We start from the raw sequence: 27,023 nt of genomic DNA on the forward strand, positions 1-27,023 counted from the left end.
TGCCCTCTGTTTGTTGCTGTCTTCATTTCTGCCATGAGACCCCTGCCCCTGACTGCCTGGCGTTAAGGGAAGATTTTACAACTCTGTTTACCTCTTTTTGCCTGATTCCGGGGCTGGCAGCGGCCAAGCCCACTCTCCTGGGTCTGAACCTGTTTGGTGTAGCCGTTACTGCCCTTCTCTGACCTTGCACTTTGGGTCTGGGCACTCCTAGGAGTGAGGGGCAGGGTGGGCTTAGGGCTGAAATCTATCTGCCCAGACAAGTTCCTAGTTCACGTTCTATTAACCATTTTATTCTCCAGGCCAATGCTTCCCTCTATAGTTAGTTCACCCTTGGGTTCATAGACAAAGATCTCACAATCACTGCTTTTTATAGGTGGAAACATACCCTGGACATCTTCAGGCTAGAGGTCTGCAGAGCACTTTTAAGAGCACAGAACTCTGTGCCTCAGACGGGCCCTTCACTGTTGCACGGCTGCGGGCCTTCAGAAGGGAGAGCAGGAGTGGCCGCCGCACAGTCACCGTGGGGAGTAGAGGCGGGCGGGGCGGGGGTGTCAGTCTCTCCGTGGACAAGGTGCGGTAGGGTCCTGTCTGGCTCACTGCGTGGTCTGGAATCTGAGTGGGACAGAAAGTCCCTGTTGGGACACCTACGCTCCCAGGGGGCGCTGGCACTCAAATCAGCGTCCTGTGGGACGCTGGCCCTCCAGCCTGCCTCAGTTTCCCGATCTGTGTCGGTGCCCCAGCTAATCAGGATAGGAAGGCACGCAGGAGCAGCTGAGGGCAGACGGAAGATCACACACAGCTGACTGCGTCTGGGATCGCAGCTTTCGGTTCCCCGGAGGGAAGTGAGCCGACAAGCGCAGGCCGAAGGGGGGGCCCCAGAGGCTCGGAGGGCCGCGGGTCCCTAGCCCCCAGGCAGAGCACGAGAAAAGTCCGTGCTCGCGGCCGGCCGGAGGATGGGCGGTGGGCGTGCGCTTTGCGCTCGGCCGGGCCCGAGGGCGGTCAGGCGCAAGGGGGCGGGGGCTAAAGGCCATGGTTTGCGCGGTCGGGGCGGGCCGGCCGGCGGGGCATTTAAACTCTGGGGACCGCCGGCTCGGGGCGCGTGCCCAGCTCTGCATCCTCCTCTGCTTCGGCTTCGCTTCGGGTACCGCCGGGCAAGATGCGGTCTTCCTTGGCGCCGGGCGTCTGGTTCCTCCGCGCCTTCTCCAGGGACAGCTGGTGAGAGGGCCTGCGGGGTGGGGGGCGCCGGGCCAGGACGGCCTCCCGCTCCCTCGGGTTCGGCGGATCCGAGTCGGGCGGCCGGGAGTCCCAGCGTGCTGGCGTCGGGGGGGTGGGGGGGTGGTGTGGCGCGGCGGCGGGTTCTGGCAGGCTCTGGCCGGTCGTCGGGGAGGTGGGTGGCACGCACGCGCCAGCTCGCTCCGCCTCCGCAGGCCCCCTCCCTGGGAGGCTGCCCAGGAGAGTCTCGGCCGATGCCCGTTCGCATGCGCACCTCCAGGCACGCACACCCCCGCACCCGTCCCCGGGGAGACCTTCAGAGCGTCTCCTTTATCGCTGAGCACCCGCGGGAGCCGGGCTTGCAGGCTAGGGAACCGAGGTCAGGGCGTGGCGGAGTTGCTGAAAAAGTGGCCATTGGAGTTGTCGAGTGGTTCTTTCGGTCTCTTTTGGCCCTTGGATAACACGAAGGCCAGAACCCAGTGGTCCTGGGAGTTTGCCTTGAGGGGTTCCGGGCCCTGAGAGACACCCTCCCGGGAGGACATACGTCTCAGATCCGAGCGGCAGCTGCTCCCCAGCAGGGTGGTCACCCCAGCGGCGGCCCAGCGGCTTCCACAGGAGTTTTCCTCCTGACCAAGGAGGCCTGAGGAGGCCGCGGATCAGGGGGTGTGTGGTGGGGTGGAGGGCTTTCAGCCCATTCTTCATCGGAGGCCGCACTGGAGCACTTTGCTTGGTCTGCACAGTGTTTTTGTTTTGTTTAATATTGTGTTAGTTGCCATCATTTACAAATTATAAAACAACGTAAATAGCCAGATTCCTCGCTTCTCTGATGCAGCAGTCTCAGGCCTAAATTCCCCAATCATATCATTAGGAGTAGGAGCCCCTTTTAGATGGGGTGCAAGCTCTTAATATGACCAGCTTGTTCCCGTTTTTTTTTTTTTTAATTTTATTTATTTATTTATGGCTGTGTTGGGTCTTCGTTTCTGTGCGAGGGCTTTCTCTAGTTGTGGCGAGCGGGGGCCACTCTTCATCGCGGTGCGCGGGCCTCTCACTGTCGCGGCCTCTCTTGTTGCGGAGCACAGGCTCCAGACGCGCAGGCTCAGTAATTGTGGCTCACGGGCCTAGTTGCTCCGCGGCATGTGGGATCTTCCCAGACCAGGGCTCGAACCCGTGTCCCCTGCATTGGCAGGGGGATTCTTAACCACTGCGCCACCAGGGAAGCCCCTTGTTCCCGTTTTAAAACAGAAAATCCTGCATCCCCAGCCCCCTCAGTCCTGGGCAAATCAGGATGGTCAGCTGGTGACAGCCCTCACTGGGGACAGTCCTCACACTCCCAGCCTTCCTCACTCATTTAGATTATTTATTTGGTCCTTTTTGAGTTTAGGACTCTTAAAAGATATTTTTCAGAAAAAGATAAGATCATGATTCTCGTGAGGATATAAAAATGAACACGTGTTAAAAAGATTTAATTTCACTCATAATGAGGGTCCCAGAAGATATTATAATTGGCACAAAAGAAAAATCCAGGGAGGGGAGAATGGGGGGTTTTTGTTTAATGGGTACAGAGGTGCAGCTTGAGAAGATGAAAAGGTTCTGGAGATGGATGGTAATGATGGGGGCACACCAATATGAAGGTACTTGATGCCACTGAACTGCATACTTTAAAATGGTTAAACGTTAAATTTTATGTTACATATATTTTACCACAATTTTGAAAAGAGAGAATACAAAGAATGTCCCCATTTATAAGTTAGGCATATTGAGGCAAAACTGGTTGGGAGGGAAGACTATTGAAACTCTGTCAGTTCATGGACATATTTTATATGACTTATCAGTTACTTACCACTTCATGGAATTCAAGCTTAGTGAAAGGCAAGAATCAGATAACTTGGAGGGGTGTCCTCTGGGCAATGCACAGTTTTCCAGAGAAACACACATTTTTTCCCCTACAGTCTGCCCTGCTGGGATCAAAAATAGTCTCAAAGAAAGATTATTCTTGATCACAAAATAGGGTTGGTTTCATTAGATTTGATCTGATAATCTATATACATAATTTACTATATAGGCCTTGTTAAATTCACTTTGCTGGAAGTTTTCATAAGGGATCTTGGATTGGACTTTTAAAAGCCTTCTATTATTTACTGTTCTGAGATTAGGAAGCCAAGCCAAGAAACTGTCTCCACTAGGTTTTACCTGCTGTACCTATAAATTTAGGCCAATTCCTCTCTTCTTGAGGTCCCCAAAATATCCTAAGTTTCCTGGGCCTGCCAGGGAGTGACCTTCCTGATTTGTGTGTAAGGGAACACAGTAAGCCAGTTTTCTTAGGCAGGTTTTGTATTGGGTGTCAACCTTAATTCCTTAAAAGTGGCAGCAATATCTGATTAAATGAGCATCATTGTCAAGTACGACATTCCAGGCAAGGCCTTGGTTGTAAAACCAAGTTTTCTAATATGTTCTGGTAAAAAAAAAAAAAAAAAAAAAAAAGATTCTTATTGAACTTTTGCAAATAACCATATTTTATAAAAAGCAAGAAGACTCAAAAAAAGTTTCTGAATTCCGAGGGGTCAGGCAGGGAGAATAAGGTATTTACAAATGTTTCAGTTTACAAAAACAGGATCTCCTAAATTGTTATGGGATACAGACAGCTTAAGAAGAAAGAGAAAGGGCTTTCTTATATATTCAGAAGATTGAACACTATAACAACATCAGTAATATTCCAAACGTAAGTGACAGTCATTCCTTATCAGTTCTTTCAGTCCTAAGTGATTAATTCTTGTTCTGCTGAATCTTGGGTTTGCAACCTCATAAATGGGTCTTTGGGTTAGGGTCTTTGCTGAAGAGTTTTGGAAATGCTGACTCAGTCCACTGGTATATTCTTAAAGGTATCTGAGTGATGTCATCAGGAGTACGTACCCACGAGTATGTACCTGGTCCTGTGCTTTTCTGAGACAGTTCTTGTTTGCTAAAGATAAAACCTTTGGCCTATAGCTGACTGTGCAGCCTTTAGGGAGCATCAGAGTAGAACAAAAACTATCTGTAAGGGACAGAGACCTAAAAAGGTATGGATTAACTTATTAATGATAATTTTCAAAAATGAATGATCTGTTGAGAATTCATGACAAGAAAAATGCAGCTAACAAGGAAGTCTGATTATTCCTGAGGTAGGTAAAACAAAATAAAGCCAATCAAAAAAAAAAAAAAAACTAGACAATGTCTAAAAACACACTAAGGCTAATTTCAAAGAAGACAGTGAACATTATATCTGATTTATAAAAATTATGAGCATAATTTTTATAGAGGAAAAAATCTTGAGATATATAAAAACCCCAATACATAATTTACATAATATACCAAGGAGATACCAAGAATGTTGACTTAAGAGATTTAGTAAGTCTGGAGTAAGTCCTAAACATCTATGTTTTAATAAAACTCCATAGGAAAGTCTGATGTACATCCCCGGTTGAAAACCACTGACCTAGAAGATGCTAGATTCAAATTAAAGAAGTAAAGTTGCAGCCCAGGTAACATTTAAAATCATAGCTGAAATCATGACTGGTAACATTATAGTGTTATCATCAGGCAAAGCACAACCAGGGTGCTGATGTATAGAAACAGATCATGGACCAAGAGGGCATTGAGAAAGCTTTCGAAACTTCTCACACAGCAAACAATTTCTGAGATACTTATATAAATAAAATATTCTACTTCTCTTTTTTTCCCTTAATAAACAAAAATGTATCTCATTACTATATATATTCGAAGTTGTATCTCTCTGCCATTATTGTTCCTTGTAGAGTCTTATTCGTATACATTAATTATACCCTTTAACCAAAGTAACTTATATTTCAGAGAAAATGAGGGGCAGGGAGAGTGGATCATTGTAAACAGCCTGTCCCACTCCAGCATTTTAGAAGAGCTCAGGAAAGCACAACTCTCCACAGACACACACGTCACTTACACACTTGTTAAAGTGTGAACCCAACCACTGTGTTCTCCCACATCTCCCAGGTTGAAGACAGACCCGGATTGAAATCCTCTCACCACTGTGTGCCTTGTGTCGTTAACTCAGTTCCCTCATGGGTGCAAGTCAGGTGGGTTCTTGAAGGCAGAAGTGATCCATGAACATTCTTGACCTCCCGTGGCCGATGGAGGGCACACGTTAAGTGTGCTTTTACTTCTTTCCTGATGCGTGGAGGTTTGGACTCCTAACAAACACCAAACGTCAATGTAGTTCCTACTGTAGGCACATTATTGTGTTAAACTGTGAGGCCTACAAAGATGATTAAGACACGGTCCTACTTTCTCGGAATTAAGGATCAAGCTGGAGAGAGGGCGTATACTCTCATTATCAAATTTGCTGCTTCCACCTGTACCCAAGGAGGGCTTTTAAGCAGAAGTGAAGAAAGCAGACAGTCCTGGAGCAGGACACCAGAGGGTGGGCTGGCCCTGAGCTTTGGATTCCTTGTCTGTACTGTGAGGATGCTTGTAACACCTACCTCGTCAGGTCGCTGTGAGGATTAAAGATTGTCTCGAGATGCAGCAGGTAAAATACTTACATCAGTGCCAGGCTCATATTAAGCACTGACTAAACATTAATTATTGACTATTTTTCTACTCGCGTTTCCTACTGCTCTGTGCCAGGCATTGTGTTTGTGGTTCACTGCAAGGTCTTTATTTGTTTCCCCACCTAATTCCCCATTATATGGGTATAATGAGGCACAGAGAAGTTACGTACCTGGTCAAGCGCCGCATAGCTAGTAGGTAACTGCGGTGAATTTGAGTCCAGGTTAGTTAGGCTCCCAAGCCCACGGTCTTTCCTCCCCATTAGAGTGTGGGAGGGGAAAAGAAAACATAGCCTTTGGACTTGAGACAAATCACTAAATCTCTAAGGCTCCAGGTCCTTGTCTTTAAAATGGAAATAGCAATGTACCTCTATCCCCGGGTTTTGGTGAAATTAAGTGAGAAGACATTTAAAGCACTTAGCCCTGTGCCTGGCGTGCAGTTAGTACTTGGTACTTGCATGGGGCTTTTGAGTTTCTGTGGAGGGAGGGTTTCATCTTCATTAGGGGGAACAGGTAGCATGTGCCTTGGTGGATCTGGAGGTATTCTGAGTGGAGCCGTGGAGCTGGCGAAGGCGCGGCAGTGAGGATGTAGCCTGTCTCATCGGCACTGGTCCTGTGCAGCCGCAGCCGGCGGGAGCCTGGGGCCTGAAGGCGCGGTCCCCGGACAGGGGGCTGAGAGGCACGCGGCACGAGGTGTGCAAGCGGAAGGCAGAGACTCTGAGGAGTTCCTGCCCAGGAAGATGGTACTGCCCCTCCTTCTCCTGTCAGACCCCCCGGGGTCAGGCGGCCTCCTCACCGGAGTCACAGCCCCTCTGAGGCCTCCCCAGCCCTGGGCCTGGCCGGTGCCCTGCCTTCTGTGCCAGCGTCCGCGTGGGCACTTCTGGGGACAGATGGCAACGTGGGCATCTCGCCAGAGAGATGAGTATGGCTGCTGATTATGGGGCTGGGCCCACTTCCTGGGGCCTGTGGGGAGGGAGCAGTTCAGGACTCGGAGGAGAGGAGCCTGTGGGAGGAGGACCAGGTGATATTCCCGCTGGATGAGCAGGAATGGGTGGGGCACTGGGCAGGCAGGAGAGCAGGAGCTGCGAAGTCCCAGCTCGCTGCCCTCCCCCACGCCCTAGAAGGCCTTGGCGGGCTGGGGGCTGCAGCGGGGACCCGTGGCTCTGCCCGCCGGAGTTTGCTGAGGTCCTGCTGCCAGATCCATCGCATCTCATTTAATCAACCCTTATGGACATCTCATGTGACAGGACTTTACTATCTTATTTAAAGGAAGATCAAAGTGAGGCTGAGAGGCGAAATGTTATCTCAGTTAGTCTTTAGGGCAGCCTCGTGTGACAGGAGTTTACTATCTCATTTAAAAGAAGCTCAAGCTGAGGCTGAGAGGTGAGACAGCTCGCCCAAGGTCACAGTAACGGAACCAGAAGTTAAGACGCAGCCTCTTTTGGTCTAATGTCCTTTTCCCTATTCTGCCATGGCCTCAGACCAGGGACCCAGATGCTGCAAAGTAGCTTTCTCTTGTCTTCCTTCTCTTCCTGGTAACTGCCCAGAGATGCCCGGTAAGAGCAGCAGAAAGGGCTCCTTAAAAAGAGCGATGATGGTGAGAGGCAGCTCCGAGAAGGAAGGAGAGAGCCTGGTGGAGGACCTGAAGGGCTGAGCCCACCGTCCCTGTCCCCACCCCCTTCCCTTCCTCGGGCTCCTCAGGCTGATCCCCAAAGAGCATGTGACCTTGCGAGGCTCCCTCCCCCACCCACACGTGACTGCTGTCTTCTCCCCCAGCCGCCTTCTGCTTCCTCTTCCTCTCTGCTGTTTCCTCTTTCCCCCCTTACAGAGCAGACTGACGCGCACCTCCCTGGCTTTGGGTGGGGCGGTCGGCCTCAGGGGCCACGCACTGGTCTAGAAGGCAGCCAGGGTTTGGGGATGGTCTGTAATGGATGGCCAAGACCTTACTTCTTCCAGTCAAGCTGTACCACCTGAGTGCTGAGGTCGGAGCTGAGCGGTCCCGAAGTAACACCAGAACTGGGCGCAGACACCAGGGTCGGAGTCCCTGCAGCCCACAACGCCCCCATCTGATTGTCCCCAAGCTGGTGTGCGGGGTGGAGGCGGGGTGGGCGGTATCACTGCTCTCCTTTTGCCCTCTGGCTCATGCCTCCTCCCCTGGGTCCTTCACGCTGGGGAGAAGGAGTAGGTGAGGGTGAGCCATGGGCTAGGCCTCCAGGGAATCCCGAGAGAAGAGGCCTCATCTTAGCTCCCTGGGGAGGAGGGCCCCGCCACCATCAGCGCACTCCCACCTGCACTCTTTGCGTAGCCGCTCTTCAGAAGAGAGACCACCAACCACTTCTTCCAAACCCTACCAGCTCTCACACTCTTCCAGAGTTTTTCCAGGTACCTAAACGAAACCTCATGCTGTAGCTAAAAGACACGTCTTTTCATTCTGTCTAAGCACTCAGGCTTCCCCTGCTTAGATTCCTTCTCAAGGCAAAGCAATCAAGCCTGTATTTTCCTCTCTCCTAAAAAAGACCATTATCTTATCTACTCATTCCTTCTAGAAAGTCCCGGGCTCCTTGTGCTACTAGCCAATGGCTCCCTTCTCTGGGAAGGATCTTGGGACCGAGCCCTGTGTCAACCTGATGTCTCTGAGCAAATGCCCAAGTTCCATCTGGAGGAAGGGCAACAGGTGGAGGAGTCCTTGGGCTGGCTCTCAGCCCCAAGAGGGCTTTGTTCCTCTGTTCTCAGAGGCCCTCCCAGACCTGGCCTGTCCCCGTCCCATCTTGTCAGCGGAAGGCCTGGCTCAGGGCTCTGCCCTGTGCTGTCTGTTCCAGGCTGGCCTTTGCCTACCAGGATGTGTCCCAGTGGCAGTGGAGGACTTGGCAGGGGGCGGGGGGATGGCATTGTCACCATTGGCCTGGTTCTTACTGTCCCCAGCCCTCTCTCCTTTTCAGATCTGCTGAGTCCCAGGACAGGCACATCCAAGGACAGGCCACCAAGTGGCACTTTCCTCCGGGCAAATGCCAAGGGCACCTGCAGCTACAGCCAGCCCGGTCTGTCCCGTGGCCAACCTGAGTAGCCCCAGACATCTACTCGCTGCCCCAGACTTGGCTTAAGGGCTGGGCTGAGGCAGGAAGTGGTAGGGGTTGGTCAGTGAGGGAGTTTAATTCCCTATTGGCCTGCCATGGGAATAGGGACCGTCAGCAATGTGGTTGCAAAGCAAGGAGGGGGATGCAGGGACCAGGGGATGACTGGGTAGACATTGGAGAGAAGGGACCTCTTTCCACTGTCTCCTAAGGTCAGCATCCTTCTGCTGGACTGTTTGCTTTCTGTTGTTGTGATGGTGGTGGTAGTAGGTCCTTTGGGGTTTTGTTTGTTATCTGTTGCTGCTTTGGCAGACATCGTTCTTTGTCCCTACCTCAGAAGCACTTCTAGTGCAAAGTCTTAATGAGGTCCATAAAGATATCAGCGTGCTCATTTGAAAGAATAAGTTGGACTGTCAGCTAATAGTTAAGAGATAGCTGGTCCACCTCTCTATCTGACTTGGTTACTCAGTAACCAGCGCTGTGTAAGGGGAGGTGAGATTCTACGAAGTGCCGTCTCTTGCTAACACAGACTTAGAGGGTCATAGGCTGGGCACCCGGCCTGGAACAGTCTGTGGGCCTCGCCATGCACGTTCCCGGGTCTCTGGCCTACTTGCCCAGCCTGGACAGCACCTGGGCTGCCATCCCTCCCCCTCGCAGCCGCCCTGGGACAAGCTAGGCAAAGCCCGACTGTGTATTTTTCCCCCTGCTCCCTTTCTGGGGCCTCTTGATTCTGAAAGAAGGGCTTGTGAAAGCCGAAGTGAAACTTGCGGGTTCTACAGGCAGCAGGAGCACGTCAGCTGTCTTCCCTGTGAGCTACTGTGAGTTTGACAGCCTTTGTGTCAGCCCAGCCCTTCACCGGACCCATGACCCCAGTCCCCTTTGAACTATGGCACCTTGGCCTTTTTCTCAGAGGAGCTGCCAGAGTGGAATGGAAAGAGGACTTGACTAAGGGGAGGCCCCAGGTATGCCCTGCCCAGCTAGCTGTGCCCCTCCGGGCTCATGCCGCCATTGTGCTGCCGTCCAGGCAGGGAGTCCCAGAGGAGGCCACTGCCCGTCCTAGCATCACACAGCACGTTTGAGGTCCTTCTGCCCCACCGCCTCCCTCCCTGTGACTCTCCTGCTATCTTGGGTGTCAGGTTTTCTACTGAGGGATGGAGTTAGAGCTGAGAGAAAGGTCAGGCCAAGCTTCTGGACGGGGCTGGAACCTGGCAGAGCAGCGTGACTATGGACCTCTGCTAAGCTGCCCTGTCTACTCCCAAGGGAGAACATGGGCGGGCCCAGCGGACCAGCCTCTGCTCTGTCCCGTTGCAGGCTGCCGCATGTGCACTGGCAGCTTCGGGGCATCTTCGTGTCCTCTAGCCCACCTCTGTATACTAGGCATGTGGGGAGGCGTGGCCATGCTGGCCTCCAAATCCCTACCTCACAGGCAAATCCAGGAACCACCACCGCTCGGAGGAGTTTGGTGCTAACCCACACCCTGCTCCCCTCCCGTAACAGAGCAGCACGGGCTGCCTCCGCCCCCTCCAGCTTTCCTTCCTCAAAATCTGAAATCATAGAAGTGGTCATTTTTAAGTGCCCACTGGGTGTGAAGAACATGTAAGAGCTGTCCTATGCATCGTCTCATCAACCTGTCAATAGCCCTGTGAGAAAGGTGATAAACTCTACGTTGCAGATGACTAACAGGTGTAAGGAATGAAATCAGGTTTCGCCTGATTCCTAAGTCCTTGCTCTTTTCTCTTACAGCTCCCTGAAATGCACCACCGAGGGTCTCCCTGGAGGGTGGCTGAGGGTGGATGAGGCAGAGGGAACCGGCCCTACCTTCTGCGAGGAAGCTTGTCTGGAGCTTCCCAAACTAATGAGCAGGGCAAAGCCCTGGGTCTTCATCTGGCTTAGCCTGGGAGGTGTCCAGAACTCTCTGACCTAGAAACTCCCACCCCTCTTCAGTGACTCCCCATCACCCCAAGAGACAGTCTAAACTCACCCAAGGCCCTCCATGACCTATCCCCTCCCTCCTTCCCCGCTCCCTCGCCTTCCATGCTTGGCCCAGTCCCACCTTCCAGACTTCCTGACTACACAGAGTTCCCCAGACGGGTATTGCTGTTCATGCCTCTGCACTTTTGCACGCGAACTTCCCTCTCCCTGGTGCCGCTTCCCGCCCCAGCCCTGGTGGACCTGGCCACCTCCTGCTTGTTTGTGAAGATCCGGCTGAAGCCTCACCTCCAGAATCCTTTCCTGTCACTGCTCCCATCCCAGCTGGTCTCGGTGGCCCTGCTTCCGTGTCATGCAGGGCTGCCCTCTTTTATGGCACTGTCACACCAATTCTGTTTGTCTCCCTGCTGACCTGTGAGCCCCTGGAGGGCAGAGGTCTCTCTTATAGTTTCTCTGGGTCCCTAGCACAGTGCCTGGCACATGGTAGGATGTGGATGGGAAGGCAGTCCTGTTTCTGCCAGAGAGAATCGAGATGTCAGAAATGGGCCTGGCTGTGCCTGCTGTTCTGTCATAGCTTCTGCCACCCAAGGTTGGGAGGGACAGGACTCCAGGAGGCAGATAAGGAAGAACACCGGGGACCGCAGGCCGGAGAAAGTCCAGGGCAGGTGATCTGAGGTGGGCAGGTGTTGGCACTTGGGGCTGAAGCAGTGTCGTCGTGGGAGGAGCGAGGGAGGAGAAAGGTGGCTGCCAGCGGGGCCGTGCCTTTTGATCCCTCATTGTCTCTGAGCAGCTCCTGAGCGGGCTCGGCGCGGGCTCGGCATGGCTGAGTTGCAGCCTGGGCCTCCCTGCCTGGCCTATCGAGGAAGGACAGTCAGCGCCGGGGGGCTCAGTGGGGCCTGGGGGTCTTTCAGGCCCAGAGGAGATCTGATCTGTCACCAGGGTCAATGGCTGTATCCATGTGGCAGCCAAGATAGACTCAGCTGATCCCGGGGGGCCGTAAGGGTGGCCCAACAGAGACGTAGGGCCCAGGGTGAGAGTCACATTGTGTTCCCCTGTCCCTGAGCTGGGTGTGATTGGCACTGTCCTGCATGGGCATCTCATAAGGAAACCGGAGCCAAAAAAGGCTTAGGAACTTTCATTTGGCTACACAGTGAATTAGAGTCATCCCTCAAAGCTTTCAGCTTTTTTCCAGACCCAGCAGCTCCCCGGGCAGGACGCTGGTGAGTGTTATCTGCAGGGCTGTGATTTTCTTCCATCTTGTGCTCTTTGAAGAAGCCCCGCTGGTCACCCTCTCCAGTTCTCTCAGAGACACCCCCAGCCCCTGCCACCAGATTCTGGAAGTCCCTGAGGTAGCAGTCATGGGCCATTTGCCAAGTGGAAAACATTGCTGCCACCAAGCTTGTCTATGTCACAGGGCCACTGTGACAGTCCCTTGGAGTAACCCCAGATTCCCTGGAGAGCCCCTGGTGACTCCCCGCCCCCATGCGCCCTCGGCAGTGGGGGGTCAGAGAGGCCGGGCAGTAGAGAGGAGCATAAGATTCAGGCTAGAGAGTCAGAGCTTCGTTCTTAGTGGAATGGAGAGCCACTGAGCAATGTTAAGCCAGGTGGTGGCGGGGGCACGTGTACCTTCATTCTCTTCAGAAGATAAACTGTGAGGCAGCGGAGGGAATGAGACAGAGAACGAGTCCAGGGGTGAAGGGCCCTGGTAGCCCAACCTGAATTCAGCCTCTGCTGGAACACCCCTTCATCTCACAAGCAGGAGCCTTCACGACGTGCTTGGGGGGAAGTGATTTGGGGTTTGGAGGCAGATGCCTGCAGAGGGCAGACTGAGCCTCCAGTGTCCTGGTCCTTTGGTTCGTGGATCCCAGGGATAGAAAGGGTTTCAGGCCCCCTTCCCCTTCTTCCCCACCTTCTCCATGGGCTCTTTAAGAAACCAAGGCTCTGGTCTTTCTCCTGGGCTAGAGTCCTTGCTGAGGTCTATTTTCCATGTACTTCCTGGCTCCCGACTCAGTGCTGACTCGACTCAGCTGATGCTGTGACTCAGGAGGACATGGAGGCCCTTCCTCAGACCCTCAGCAGAAGGGGAAGAGGAGGGCATGCAGTGGAAACTTCGGTGGTGCCCGGCTGAAGTGTTCCTTCCGCCCCAGACCATGCATGGGACAAGAAGCACTGGTGCGAGAGGGCCCATGTGATGCGTGAGCCACAGGTGGAAGGGATGACCCCTCTGTCCCATGGGGTGGACGAGGGCAGCCGACCTGGGCTCCGCCACCAGCTTTCCCTCTGTTGCCACATTTCCTACTAGGTTTTGGGCTCTGCCCCTACTGGGCTGCAGCAGGTGCTGTTTCTGCTGTGTTCTAGGCTTAAGAACAGTGTTGACCTCACTTTATTTTATTTATTTATTTTAAAAATTAATTAATTTATTTTTGGCTGCGTTGGGTCTTTGTTGCTGCGCGCGGGCTTTCTCTAGTTGCAGCAAGCGGGGGCTGCTCTTTGTTGCAACGTGCGGGCTTCTCATTGTGGTGGCTTCTCTTGTTGCGGAGCACGGGCTGTGGGCATGCAGGCTTCAGTAGTTGTGGCTCGCGGGCTCAGTAGTTGTGGCTCGCGGGCTCAGTAGTTGTGGCACACGGGCTCAGTAGTTGTGGCTCGCGGGCTCAGTAGTTGCGGCTCGCGGGCTCAGTAGTTGTGGCACACGGGCTTAGTTGCTCCGCGGCATGCGGGATCTTCCCGGACCAGGTCTCGAACCCGTGTCCCCTGCATTGGCAGGCGGATTCTTAACCACTGCGCCACCAGGGAAGTCCCGACCTCACTTTAAAGATAGACCCTTCTCCCACATCAACCTCCTACCGGCTTCCACCATGTCCAGTATTTTAAATACAATTCTATCTCCCTGCCCCCATCTCTCACACACACAGAGGCACCCCGACCTTAGTGAGGCCAGAGAGAAGTAGAGGTGATGGGCCGTGGAAAGAGCAGGAGGGGGTACTTTGTTGTCGTCTAGGGCGCTGATGCTGGGCTGGCTCTGTCGGGAGGCCTCGGGAGCGGGAGCAGGGATGTAGGGCCCCCCGAGCACTCTGGCCTCTGGCATCTGTTCCTCCCCTCCCCTTGGCCTCTGCCCCAAGGAACTTGTGTCTGGAGGGGAGCCTGATGTAGAAGAGGTGGCGGTGCTGGGGCTCCGAGGCCGCTAGAGTGGGCACGGGTGGGACGCTCCCTGGGCACAGTAGAGGCTGCGGGTCCGAGCTCCCTGCTAACCCGGCTGCCCACCTTTCCCTGCAGGTACCGAGGCTTCATCCTGCTGATTACCTTCTTAATCTACACCTGTTATCACATGTCCAGGAAGCCCATCAGTGTTGTCAAGGTGAGGTTGGCCTGGGGGTGAGGAAGAAAGCAGGAGGTGCTGGGCCCCAGCAGAAATACACTTCCGTAGAACGGTCTGGAACTTGGTGTATAACCATCCTTGTTCCCTTACCTTGGTCACTGAGCCTGCTCCTTCCCCCCGGCAGAGTCCCACTTTTAGCAGTTCTTTTTTCCCAGGAGAGTTTCCTGGGTTTAATCACCAAGACGGTGGTGTCGGGGGCTGCGGGTGGAGCCAGAGAGCAGACACCCTGGGCCCCGTGTCTACCCTGCGCGTAGACCCCCCTTGCCCTTCACCGAGGCTCTGCTGTGACCACTTGCCCCTGGAGCCAGTTCTTGCCGGAGGAGGGAGCGTGGGGTCCAGTCGAGGGGGGCAGCGGGGCTGGTGTGTTGGGAGGCTGCTTGCTCCTTTCGGGGCCACAGGATGCCCCCTGACCTGTGCGCCCATGGCTTCTCCAGAGCCGTCTGCACCGCAACTGCTCAGGGATGATCCAGCCCATCAACGACACCCACAGCCTCAACGACACCACGTGGTGCAACTGGGCCCCATTTGGTAAGAGCGGGGCAAGCTGTTCTTCCCCACACCCCACTCCCCCTACCCAGGAGAGGGTCGTCCGGGGCCGGAAAGGGCTTCTTGCAGGGGCGTCCATGCAGCCAGCCAGCTTTCTGTCTCTCCCGTCGGCTTTCAGATCAGAGCAACTACAAGGAGCTCCTGGGGGCGGTGGACAACGCCTTCCTCGTGGCCTACGCCGTCGGCATGTTTATCAGGTGAGAGAGAGGCAGAGCCTGTGACCTCCCGGAGTAGAACCGTTCAGAGCTGCTGTCTCCCCTTGGCCAACCTGGGGGCAGCAGGGTCAAAGGGAAAAGCTGGTGGCTCCCCCAGGCGGACATGAGACAAGACGTCCCCACGTCCTGTCAGCCCGTAGCCAGCGTGCTCCGCGGTTACCGAGCCTGCTGCCTCACCTGGCCAACTCCCGCTTTTAGTAACTCTTTTTCCTGGAAAGGCTTTCCTGGATGTCCTTTCGAGTTTATTCACTCAGATGGCAGTGTCAGTGGTGTGGCTGGGAAATGGTTTGTCCTGGCCTGGGGTCCTTCAAGGGTAGCCCTGGATGCTAGGAAAACCCCAGCACGGCTTTTACGTAGCAAGCATGATGTTTGTTCCCAGGAATCAAAGATGACTAAGGCAGGGTACCACCTCCAGCGAGCTCACGGCCTAGTGGAGTGACTGATAACGTCAGCAGCTAGTTATAAAACAGTGTGGTGGTTCCCAGACAGGTGGTTTCATACGGGGCACTCTGGGGGCTCCGAGGGGCCGCTTAGTGTGAGCCGGGATTAGAGAAGAGCGGTTGGGGAAGGCTTCCTGGAGGAGATGACACTTGAACTAATGAAGAGGAATTGGGCTTGGCAATGCAGAAATGGCTAGGTGGAGAGAATGGCATGGGCAGAGAGTAAGGCGAGTGTGAAACAGCATGATCTGGGGAGACAAATAACAGGTTTACAGTGTAAAATGCAGGAAACGGGGCTGAAGGTCCCGAGGTCATTGTGTACCAGGCCGTGGGCACAGGAGAGCCCCTGAAGGGTGGCATGTTCAGATTAACACGTCAGACAGATCGCTGTGAGGGTGATGGAAGGTAGATTTGAGGGAGAGTAGGACTGAGTACCAGGTCATGCTAAGGAACAGATTTGATAATAGCTCAGCTGAGCTTTGAGCAACGCCTGAGTTAGAACAGTAGTAATAGAGATGAAAAAGAAACGACGCACTGGAGAGAAGTAAGTAAAAGGTACAGGTCTTGGAGGTTGCTTGTGAAGGGTGGGACGGAGAGGCAGGAAACTGAGGTAGCCCCGTGGTTTCTGGCTTGAGTGGCCAAACGTGGTGGCGATATCCACTCAGATGAGGGGCACGGGACACGGGGCAGGGTTGGGGGCGGAGGCAGAGGAGTTCTGTTTTTGGAGTTGTTGAGTGGCAGTTGTTTTGGGGAGCATCCAGTCAAGATGTCTGGAAGGCATCTGGATATGATCGTGAAGCTCTGGGGGAGAGTTCAGGGCTGTAGATATGCAGCTGGGCTGTGTAACATATATATAGGTGGTAGTTAAAACCATAAAAGTGATGCAAGAGAAAATGCATGAGAAGGACTGGTCAGCCAAGGGGGGAGGCAGATGGACCACAGTGACCTCATAGAGGCCACGGAGAGCGCACTTCAAGGTGCTTGGTCAGCAGCGTCAAATAAAGCAGAGGAGCCCAGTGAGTGGAGGACCGAGGGTGTCCCTGGCGTGTGGCAACACAGAGGTCACTGGTGGTCACCTTAGCAGAGTCGTTTCAGTGGCTTTGGGGGGGGGGGAGCGGCGGAGAGATAGGAGGTAGAGAGCCGAAGGGCGCAGGTAGCAGAGATTACCATGGATCCAACTCTCTCTTCTGCAGTGGCATTTTTGGGGAGCGGCTCCCCCTCCGTTACTACCTTACAGCCGGAATGCTGCTCAGCGGCCTTTTCACCTCGCTCCTTGGCCTGGGGTATTTCTGGAACATCCACGCGCTCTGGTACTTTGTTCTTATCCAGGTACGAGCCTTCGCCTTGCACTCAGGCCTCTGTTCCCGGCACAGAAAGGTGGTAGAGGCTGCAGGTCCTACCCAGCCGCCCCAGGTCCCGGGCGCATCCAGCCCTGTGCTCCTTTATCACGATGCGGGGTCCCATTGCCCATTGCCCGTGGTCAGCCTCGTGGGCTCAGTGAGTTTGCGCTGAGCGTCACCCTGAGGTCCGTGGAGGTGCCTGCGAGGCCTGGTCTCTGCCGTGGGGATCTGGGGCCACAGGAGAAATCAGCTGGTGGGTTAGGGGGTGCGTGCAGGCAGGTGAAGGAAGGGGGTGCGTAGTGTGTGCTGCGGAGGGGCCCCCATCCCAGAGGCTGCACCGCTCAGCCCAGGCCTGTCCCGCCTCCCTCCTCCCTCCCTGCAGATCTGCAACGGACTCGTCCAGACCACGGGCTGGCCCTCCGTGGTGACCTGCGTGGGCAACTGGTTCGGGAAGGGGAAGTGAGTGTGATGGGGCAGGAGGGTGGGCGACGCCTGGGAGGCTGGGCTGGTGGGTCCCTCGTGGCCCCTAATGTGATTTCAGGGTCAAAAATTAGAAACTTGCCTCCATCTTGCTGACTTTCACAGGCCGAGATACACGTTTTAGTGACTAAAAGCAGTACTGATTTTCTCATTGCTAAGGTTTTGATCCTTAAAACCTGCAACCTCAGTTATGCTTTTTTCCTCTTAATAGATGAATTTCCATTTTGCATGAAGACAAAAACGAAGCCTATAAAATTGTGTGTTTGTATACACACACACACACACATATATATGTTTGTGTATATATATATATATATATTTTTTTTTTCCCTTGAACTGGCTTTTGTGCAAAAAAAAGTTTCTTTAGGGCAGGGTTTCTCAACCCTGGCACTATTGACATATGGGGCTGGATAATGCTTTGTTGTGGGGCCGTCCTACATAGTGTAGGGTGTTCAGCAGCCTCTACCCCTAGATGCCACTAGCACACCCACAGCTGGGACCGTCACAACTCTCCAGACAGTGCCCGTGTCCCCTGGGGGCAGAGTCACCCCTGGTTGAGGACTTCAGAGTCACGGCCTTAGGGCAAGAGAAGAAAGGGGTGGGGCTCTGCGCCCTGGGGCAGCAGGAGCCAGAGTGCTTGCTCAGGGAGCGGCTGGGGAGCGGGACCCCCGGCCTTGCTGTCACTCCCTTGACACCAGCAAACCCTCCCGCTCCTCCCTGAGTGGGGTCTTCAGCTCGGAGGCTGCAGGCAGCCAGCTTTTTGCACTTGGTCGGGCGGTCGCCAGGAGCCCTGTGCTTCTCTTCTTACTTTTCCCGTTCTTCTCTACCTCCCTCCCTCCCTCCCCTCCAGGCGGGGGCTCATCATGGGCATCTGGAATTCCCACACATCCGTGGGCAACATCCTGGGCTCCCTGATCGCCGGCATCTGGGTGGATGAGCAGTGGGGCCTGTCCTTTGTGGTGCCCGGCGTCATCACCGCCATCATGGGCCTCATCACCTTCTTCTTCTTCATTGAATGTGAGTGGAGCCCTCCCTCCTCACAGGGCCGGAGCCGAGCCTCCGGTTAGGCCCTGGGAGAAGGCGGCTGGTAGCGTGGGATCGCGGGGTTGGAACCACAGATGTGCGACTTGGGACAGACAACCTCTCTGAGCCTCAGTTTTCTCATGTGTGACATAACAACGCCTGCTTCCCTGGGCTGTTGAGCGTTTCCGTGAGGCGTGTAGTCAGGCTGCCTGGCAAACGCTGGCTCTTCTGAGACTGAGGAGGGAAAGGTGGGGTGGACCTCTCCGCGTTTGCTGCCTCTTCCCAGCTCCCTGACAGACGGGCCAGGGAGTCAGGGCCATGGTCACTTGTAGCAAGAGAACGAAAGTCCACGAGGCAGTAGTGACACAACTTACTGTTAGGAGACCCAGACCTCGAAGGTGGTCTCCGGAGCCCCGGTTCCATGCTCCCTTGTGCTGGAAAGTCAACTCACCCCCTTTGAGGAGGGGTGGGGACCACACGCCATGCAAGGTGAGGGCCTGGCCTGCTGGGAAGCTTCTTAGAAGGTTTTTCTTTCAGACCCAGAAGACGTGGGCTGCTCCCCACCTCAGCACCATGTGAGTGTGGCCCCCAGTCCCATCCCTGCCCTCCACTCCACCCGGGGGCTGGTCCCAGGGAGGCCTGGGGAGTTGGAGGAGGGGCCCGTGTGCCCACGGTTACTTCACAGGCCCTTGGGTGAGGACCAAAGTCATGCCCTTGGGTGACTCCCCGACAGCCTGATGGGCCTGGCAGGATGTTAGTCCAGTGCAGGAGGGGGACACATACCTCTTCCAGCGTGGCAGCCCCTACCTCTCACGTGGGCTGTCCCTCCAGCTGGTGGGAGGGAGGTGGTATGTGGACGTGCCCACAGCAAGGGCTCTTCTCTGCTCAGGGTGGGCTGGAAGAGAACGTGGACGACGCTGAGGACCCTGGCAGTGGGCCCCACTCTAACAGAGAGAACGGCCTGGAGTCTGCTGTCACCTCCTCCAAGGAGCCAAGCGCTCAGCCCACTGCCATCAGCTTCTTTGGGGCGCTCTGGATCCCGGTGAGTCCTTTGTGGGCTGGAAGGAGGAGAGAGGCTCTCTAGATTTTTCTGCTGGGTCTCAGGAGATGGGGATGCTCAGGGTGACCTGTGGTTTCCAGCATTTCTTTACATGCAGTGCCTACGGAGGGCGGCCCACCCGGGGAGGGGAGCATGGGAGGCTCGTCCTGACACAGCACATCCGGGCCGCAGGCACACTGCTGTTACTGAGGCTGGAGAGGTCCTCGAGGCTGCTTTGTGTGGTAGGCGGTGGGAAGTGCTGGGATGGGGCTCCGCTGACGGACCAAGGATGTCTTGCCCGTTTCCATCGCGCCCTCTGTTACGGTCCCCAGGGTGTGGTCGAGTTCTCCTTGTGTCTGCTCTTTGCCAAGCTGGTCAGTTACACCTTCCTCTACTGGCTGCCCCTCTACATCTTCAACGTGGGTGAGTACCCGGGGAAGAAGAGGTGAGGAACGGAGGGGTCTCTGAGGAGGAGACCTGTCACGTGATGCGCATGACTCCAGGAATAGGCAGGATTTCTGCTGAACCTCTCCTAGGGCAGGAGGGAAATTTTTTTTTCTTTAATGGGAAGCTAAACCTTGCAGACGCACCCCCCCCCCACCCCACCAGTCCCTGATTCCAGCCACTTTTCCTCCCTCGGCACTGAGTCGGGGTTAGGAACTCAAAGCTCTGTTCTGCAATCCTCTCTCACTTCTTCTCCAGCCTCAGGTGTAGGAGAAACCCCCCTCCAGGCTGCTTGGCTCATAGATGGGCGGGACCGGAGGGTGCTGGAAACGGTCTGCCTTTTGAGTGCCTCCAGGAGCCCCTTAAGCCTCCCGCAGCCCAAGGAAGAGGGCCTGTAGCCTGGCAGTAAACACTGTTCTCTTCCAAGCAGGGCTGCCGGGAGCCTCGGGGGACTCATGTGCCTGGGTCTGCTGGGCTGCCTGCCTTGTGGTCCTCCTCTCCCCTGCCTCCGCCCCTGCCCGAGGATGGGCAGATGAGGAGAGGTCACTCTTGTGGTTGAAAAGGATGTTTATGTTCCCCTGTCCTGGATCTCTGGTTTTCCACACGTGGCACTACTCTATCAGGGAGCAGCTCCGCCCCCAGAGCCTCAGAGCCTCAGAGCTCCACCAGGGCCAAGGACCACTCAGCCAGGGCTGCCAGGCTCCCTCCAGGCCCCGTGGGAGGGACGAGGCTGCCCTCCACACGGCATCCTTGCACCGAACAGGATGCGGTGGGGATGAGTCAGGGCCGGGTCTCAGGCTGTAACTCACCCCCCAACCCCGCCCCCGGCCCCATCTGAGGGGCCTCTCTCGACGACGGGGTTAGAGCGCCAGGGCAACCCTGTGGTCACTGACTCTTTGTTCTGTGGCCTTGATGCTGGCTACAGAGTGTGAGTCAACCTTGAGGGCTGGGCTACAAGTCAAGCTTCTGGGCGTCCCATTTTCTAATTCTAGGGCGAGGTCTGGGGGAGGTCCCCATTTTCCCACGAGCCTCCTTCCTGGCTCTGTTTATAAGCAGGGACCTCAAATGGAGGTGACAAGCTTCTGTGGGGACCAGCCGCTCGGTCAGGGGGAGGGCAGGAATGTGGCTGGACGGGCTGAGGCTCAATGAGAGCAGTTGTGCCCCAGTGGGACAGGGTCCTCAGGGGCCAGATCCCAATGCTTTCATAGAAGGGCTTTTCTGGGAGGTCGAGTTCATCCAACAGGACTGGGGGCCGGAAGGGGCATCCGGTCCCAAACTGCTGCAGACTCACTTGTGACCTTGGCCAATCACTTCTCCATGGCCCCCGACTCCTTCCTCTGAAGACGATACTGGACCAGGTGTCTGCAGGGACGCTCCCAGCGGTGGCCCTCCAGGATGTCTGCCCTGAGCCCCCAGGTCTGAACACATGCTTTTGTTTTCCACAGTTCACTTTAGTGCCAAGGAGTCTGGGGACCTGTCCACGCTCTTCGATGTTGGTGGCATCGTAGGTGAGGCCATGCCCTGCTCTGCCTCTAGGCTGCATCCCCCTCTTGTCAGGGTGTAGAAAAAAGGGACAGGTCCAGTGGGATGTGACCTAGGCAGGTGGCATCAGAGGGAAAAGGTGGCATCCTGCCCAGGTGGTCTTCCCGTGAGCAGTGGGTGCGGGGAAGGCTGCGGAGGGAGACATTCAGCTGGCTCTGGGTGCCCGGCCCCGGTTCGTGCTGGGCTGAGTGATGGGGCAGTGCCTCGGGGTCCCACGTGCACATTGTGTTCCAGGCGGCATCCTGGCGGGGCTCATCTCTGACTACACCAATGGCAGGGCCACCACCTGCTGCGTCATGCTGATCTTGGCTGCCCCCATGGTGCGTAGAACCTCAAGGGTAAAGTGTGTGTGTGTCGTGGGCCGCTGAACTCTGTGCACGCCTGGGCATCACACGCACACCCGTCTCTTTGCGTGTGTACATCCCTGTGCATGGCCAGGGGAGGAGAAGCCAGGGTCAGCACAGGAAAGAGATCCAGACTGAGAATCTTGGAAAGGGATTCGTGGTTATTTGGCCTTGGTGAGAAGGGGGAGGCCAGCTGCTGAGCTTCTTGACCAAGGAAAGAATAAGTGATTGAGGTTCGATATGAGAGGAGACTTTAGGGGCAAAGGGAAATGATAGATTACCACGTATTAGACCCTGCATCCCTGGGACACGAAGACCGAGAGGCCTGGGTATGAGAAGGAAAAGGAGAAAGGGGACCTCTGGGATTCCCAGACTTCTGGGCTCCAGTCTAACAGAGGCAGCCTGTGGGGAAGCCAGGGTGTGTATGACTCTGTCTTCCCCCTTCTCCTCTCTCAGATGTTCCTGTACAACTACGTTGGCCAGAGCGGGATCAGTATCTCCATAGGTGAGGGAGTGGCGCTGCCTTGGGGACACCGCGAGGCTGGCTTGGGGACGTGGGTGGGAGGCTCGGGGAAGTGGAGGTTCTCAGCCTGACGCCTGGGGGACTCGCCCGCTTTGGGGCTGGGGGTGGCGGCGGCCTCTCCTCTCTAACTGGGCCGTCTCCATCACCACGTCAGTAATGCTGCTTATCTGTGGAGCCCTGGTCAACGGCCCTTATGCCCTCATCACCACTGCTGTCTCGGCTGACCTGGTAAGCGGAGCCACCTTGGGGACTGGCCAGGGCCTCTGTCTCCAGGTCCATCTTCCCCATGTCTTTCCGCCTCCCCCAGCCTACAGAGACGAGATCCTCAAAGTCCTTCAGAATCCGCCGTCGGCCCCCCTCTCCTCCCAGCTCCAAGCCCCCATCGCTGCCTTTCCCTGAGCCCGTCCCTTTCCTGGTCCTGGTCCTGGTCCTGCTCGGTGCCGCCTCCTGGTTCAGGCCTCCCCACTCTGCTCTCTCTCCCCAGGGCACGCACAAGAGCCTGAAGGGCAACGCAAAGGCGCTCTCCACCGTCACGGCCATCATCGACGGCACTGGATCCATAGGTCTGTGACTCTGGCTCTTGGCTCTCGGCAGCCGAGCCCCGAGCCTGGTCTCGGGCGCGTGCTTGGGACACTGCCCTCGTGCGGGCAGGGAGGGCCAGGGTCCCTGGTCCAGGGCCCTTCTCTCATGCCGTGCTCCACACAGGTGCGGCTCTGGGGCCTCTGCTGGCCGGGCTCATTTCCCCCACAGGCTGGAACAACGTCTTCTACATGCTCATCACTGCCGACATCCTGGCCTGCTTGGTAAGAGCTGTGGGGTGCACAGATGGGTATGGGGAGGGGCCCTGTCCTGCGGGGCTGGAACCCTGGAAAGTTCCAAAGTGGTCCGAAGTGTCGGCCATCCAGGGCTTTGCTCGGAACCACTCTGCGTCCCATGGGTGGACCCCTGCAGAGTGACGCTGTGAGCCAGCCCGGCAGTCACCTAGCGCTGGGGACCAGCCACGTGCTCCACGCTGATTGTCGCCCTCCCTCGCCTCAGCTCCTCTGCCGGCTGGTGTACAAAGAGATCCTGGCCTGGAAGGCATCCCTGAGTAGAGACAGAGGGTAAGTCCTGCGGAGGGAGAGCCGGAGCCCTGCCTGCCCGGCCTCACGTCTCCCGGGAGTCAAATCCAGCGCTCAGTTGCTCTGCACCAGTCTGAGCCTAGCTCCGCCCAGACCTCAGGAACTCGCAGCTGATGCTGCACGTGCTCCGGGAACCCCTGCCTGGCCCCCGGCCCCACTAACCTGTCCTCTGTTATCCCCATGTGTCTCCATAGCTCTAGTGTGGCCCTAACCCACGCGCGGTAGTATTTTCCTCAAGTCCCGTGACTTTGTGAGTATTTTCTTCAAGTCTGTTAACTCCTGTGCCCTTAGAGCGCATGCAAAGCCTCTCTCCTTCAGTGTGATTTTTCTGACTTTCGCTTTTTCCTTGGGGGCCAGTTCCAAAGACTCTGAGTCTGGGCGGAGTGTGGTGCTGGGGAAGTGTTTCCTAAGGGGCCGGAGCTGCTGTGAAGGTCGGCAGCCTCTCGTCCTTAGGGAGAGCGATAGGGCTTTGGACGCAGACCCCGGGACAGAGGCCGCAGCATCCAGGGAAATCGTTTTCCCTCTGAACTTGGACGCTGAGCCGTCTGTGCCTCCGAAGTTCAGAAACCAAGGGCATCTGGCCCCTCTGCCTGGGGTGTGCAGACAGAAGCGGCTACCAAGCAAAGCCTCTGGAGCAAAACCCAAAGCTGGCCTGCTGTGCTCTCTGCCTGTTGCCCAGCGGTGGCGGGTGTGGAGGCCCCGCAGATGGGCCCGCGGCTGAGGCAGGGCACTAGAGGCTGGGCTGCGCGGCTGGTGCTGGGCTTGGCAATGTTCTCTCGTGGCCTTTCTGGCTCTCCTTAGGAAGCTCTTGCTAATGAGAAGCTGCCGGAGCGATGGACCTGGTCTGGATGGTAAATGTGAGGAAGAGCCCACTGGGGTCATGGTAACCAGCACTGTATCTGGGGGAGAACTTCCCTTTGAGGACGGCGTCGTCCGGGTTCAGGGGGAGCAGGATGCAGGGCAGGAGGCATTAGCGGAGTCTGTGCCCTGCCCTGCCCTGGAGGGGGAGCGGTGATGGTACCTCACGTGACCCGTGCTCCTTCCACCTGCCGTCCCCGGGCCAGGCCTGGGGGGACGCTGGGAGGAGAGGAGGTGATGCAGAAAGGGAAGAATGAGTGCGCAGTAAGCATCTGCTCTGGGCGTGAGCTGAGTCTGTCTGTAGCTGTACTGGCTTCCCTCTCAGCAGCCTTGAGAGGTAGATGTTCTCACTTAGAGGTGAGAGAACAGAGGCTCGGAACTCATGGAACATACCTCAGGCCTTTAGCTAGTCCCAGCAGAGCCTGAGTTTGACCCCAGGTGTGCGGGGTTGGCTTCTCTCTGCATCCTCAGCGGGTCCTTCTCTGAGGAAGGCCTGTGTGGGAGAAGCAGAGTCACTTGCTTGGGCAGAGGGAGCTCAGGGCTTGAAACCAGAAATGCTGGACCATCCTGGCTTCTCTGCTCACCTGCTTCTATAGAGCTTTGGGCATCTTCTCTGAATGTCCACGTCCTTGTGTGTCAAATGGGGATGCTCGTTTCTAAATACCTGGTAGGGCTGATCTCAGGCTGCGACAAGCTGGGTATGTGGTACTGCTTTGCAGAGTGGTCAAACGCGGTACAGACATTGTAACGTTTTTCACATTATTCTGGCTTGGTGTTCCCTGCTTGCTGAAGAGGTGACAGGGAGCCCTAATTATAGTGAACGGGATGAAAGGCAATTATTAAGGGACCCTCGGGACCTGCCTTCCCCATCCCCACCGTTGGGGCAGGAGCTTGTTAACCCCTGTCTCACTTTCTCTTCCATTGCCTCTCTGCTCCTCACGCAGGTATAGAGAAATGTGAGGACCCGATTGCAGCAGAAACTTGGAGGGCCCTCGCCGGGTCCCACAGTTCCCCCCCACAGATGGCTGAGGCAAAGCCTCTGGACCCAACACCAGCCAGCCCAGCCCACGAGGCTTCCACAGGCTAGGAGACTCTCCACCAGCAGGGGACCACCAAGCTTGAGGCCACGGAAGACTCAAGGGCCTTGTGGGAGGACGGAGGGGACGCAAAGTGCCCACTGAACTAAGGCACCTTGAGACCAAAAATTGAGGAGGCAGCTCCGTGTGATCAATGGACCAGTTTAGTATAGGGTCACTTACAGGGTGGGATCGGGATTGGGGTCAGGTGGACGGTGGTCTGGGAGCGCTCCACACCACCAAGGGGCCATCAGGACAATTTTATAGTTAACCTGGGGCAGGGGGGCGGGTACTTGGAAACAGGACATGCATTCTTAAGATTTATGAATGGGTAACTAGTCTCGTGGCTGCCGGGAATACGTCAGGGGAGGTTTTCATCATTGTTTGGGGACTAACAGAGCATAGAGGCTGCCTGGTCCTAAAGATTATTAAACAGTATCTATTAACTGCAAAGCCCTTGATAACAGAGAAGTGATTTACCACACAGTATACGGTCCTGGGCAGGGGAGCGGAAGGAGAGGAGGAGCTGTGAGGGCCCCGAAGGCGTCAGTTACGCTGCCAGCGATGAAGGCCTGAGCTCTGGAGGCCGCCAGTGGAAGGGATCAGGGCTAAGCGGTGTCCGCATTTTGGTACAAGAAGGGATATGCTCAGACTCTTGCTTGTTCAGATTCCAAGACAGAAGGCAGAGGTTCAGCAGGGCCACGGCCTGGAAAAAGCGCGTCTCCCCTTCTCACGTTAAACGTGAGCCTCTGTAATCAGCCTGAACCTAGAAGCGCTATTTCAGAGCCACCCGGCCTCTCTTTGTCCCTTTGTCCACAAGCCAGTTTTCTCCGTGTGTTTCCCCACGTTGGCACTCCTCCATCTACCCTCCATTTGATTCTAACTCCTGACCCATTTTGATTAAAGCATTATTGCCGTATCCTCCAGGGCAGGCCTAGGGAGAGACAGGGGAGGCGTCACTCCCGACTGTGAGGGCCCCTTGACTGCTCTCATCCCAGCCCTCTGTGTCCCCAGGGAAGATGGCTTGTCAGGGCGGTGCTGTAGGGGAAGGGTGGGGGCGGAGGGCATGACCAAAGTACCAGTTACGTTATTAAATATTTTGCTAATGAAATGCCAGTGGTTGCCGAGTGCTCACTGTCTGCCAGCTCTGCTCTGGGAACGGAGTAGGTAGTGGACACAGAAAAAGGACTGACACTTAAAGCACAGGCACCGGGGTGACGTGACTAGCAAGGAGGCGGGGTGCTGCCGGCTTCGTTCAGGCAGCTGTTACGTGTGCAGCTCGCAGCCCCCTGCAGCTGGCCTCCTCTACCGGGTGTTCTGGCCGCCCCAAACCCTTGGATCTGCCAGGCCAGCGCTTAGCATTTGTCTGCCCTCTGAAGCTGCCCATTAGCCCCGATACAGATGTCGCCAGCTGTGCCTGTGCTCGTCCTGTCAGGGCTCACGTGGGCCGCTGGGGCAGCGTCCCAGGGCCACAGGGTGGTGTGCTGGGGTGCTGACCACTGGCGTGCCCAGAGGAGGCAGTCGTGAGGACACTGAGGACCCGCGGGCGAGCCTGTGGGCAGTTCACGGGCCGGATACAACTCCCTCCCCGCTGAGACAGGTTGTACACACGCCAATGGTGACAAATAGCAAGTCTCAAAGTGCCCGAGACCCACTCTGGCTTTAAAAGCAGGAGCCACTTGGGATGTCTAAGTCCTCAGGCCCCCAGGGTGGAGCTGCAGCTCAGGTTCAAGAATCCGTCTCTCCAGATCAGGTTTACCTGGGGCTTCCCTGGTGGCGAAGTGGTTAAGAATCCGCTTGCCAATGCAGGGGATACAGGTTCGAGCCCTGGTCTGGGAAGATCCCACATGCCATGGAGCAATTAAGCCCTTGCGCCACAACTACT

The 27,023-nt window shown here is 55.8% G+C and overlaps 2 protein-coding genes across 2 annotated transcripts in view; one reads left to right on the forward strand and one right to left on the reverse strand.

The window, feature by feature from the left end:
• The first annotated feature begins 1,090 nt into the window (after nucleotides 1–1,090).
• On the forward strand, nucleotides 1,091–25,334 carry SLC37A2 (solute carrier family 37 member 2). Its single transcript, XM_057552413.1, has 19 exons — nucleotides 1,091–1,215; nucleotides 14,045–14,126; nucleotides 14,582–14,675; nucleotides 14,812–14,890; nucleotides 16,542–16,677; nucleotides 17,071–17,147; nucleotides 18,019–18,185; nucleotides 18,729–18,766; nucleotides 19,081–19,233; nucleotides 19,563–19,653; nucleotides 21,120–21,182; nucleotides 21,451–21,536; nucleotides 22,017–22,065; nucleotides 22,238–22,311; nucleotides 22,568–22,646; nucleotides 22,789–22,886; nucleotides 23,122–23,186; nucleotides 23,399–23,454; nucleotides 25,007–25,334. Exons 1-18 carry the CDS (start codon nucleotides 1,157–1,159, stop codon nucleotides 23,427–23,429), a joined length of 1,521 nt encoding a protein of 506 aa, XP_057408396.1. The 5' UTR covers nucleotides 1,091–1,156; the 3' UTR covers nucleotides 23,430–23,454; nucleotides 25,007–25,334.
• The window catches only part of TMEM218 (transmembrane protein 218), a 29,084-nt gene continuing 20,239 nt past the window's right edge, over nucleotides 18,179–27,023 (reverse strand). Inside the window, exon 4 of the mRNA XM_057552419.1 lies at nucleotides 18,179–19,762. Coding sequence (XP_057408402.1) covers nucleotides 19,637–19,762 — 126 coding nt within the window. The 3' untranslated portion in view covers nucleotides 18,179–19,636. The remainder of the gene's footprint in view (nucleotides 19,763–27,023) is intronic.

The sequence above is a fragment of the Balaenoptera acutorostrata genome, chromosome 9 (genome assembly GCF_949987535.1).
Source record: "Balaenoptera acutorostrata chromosome 9, mBalAcu1.1, whole genome shotgun sequence".
Classification (NCBI taxonomy): domain Eukaryota; kingdom Metazoa; phylum Chordata; class Mammalia; order Artiodactyla; family Balaenopteridae; genus Balaenoptera; species Balaenoptera acutorostrata.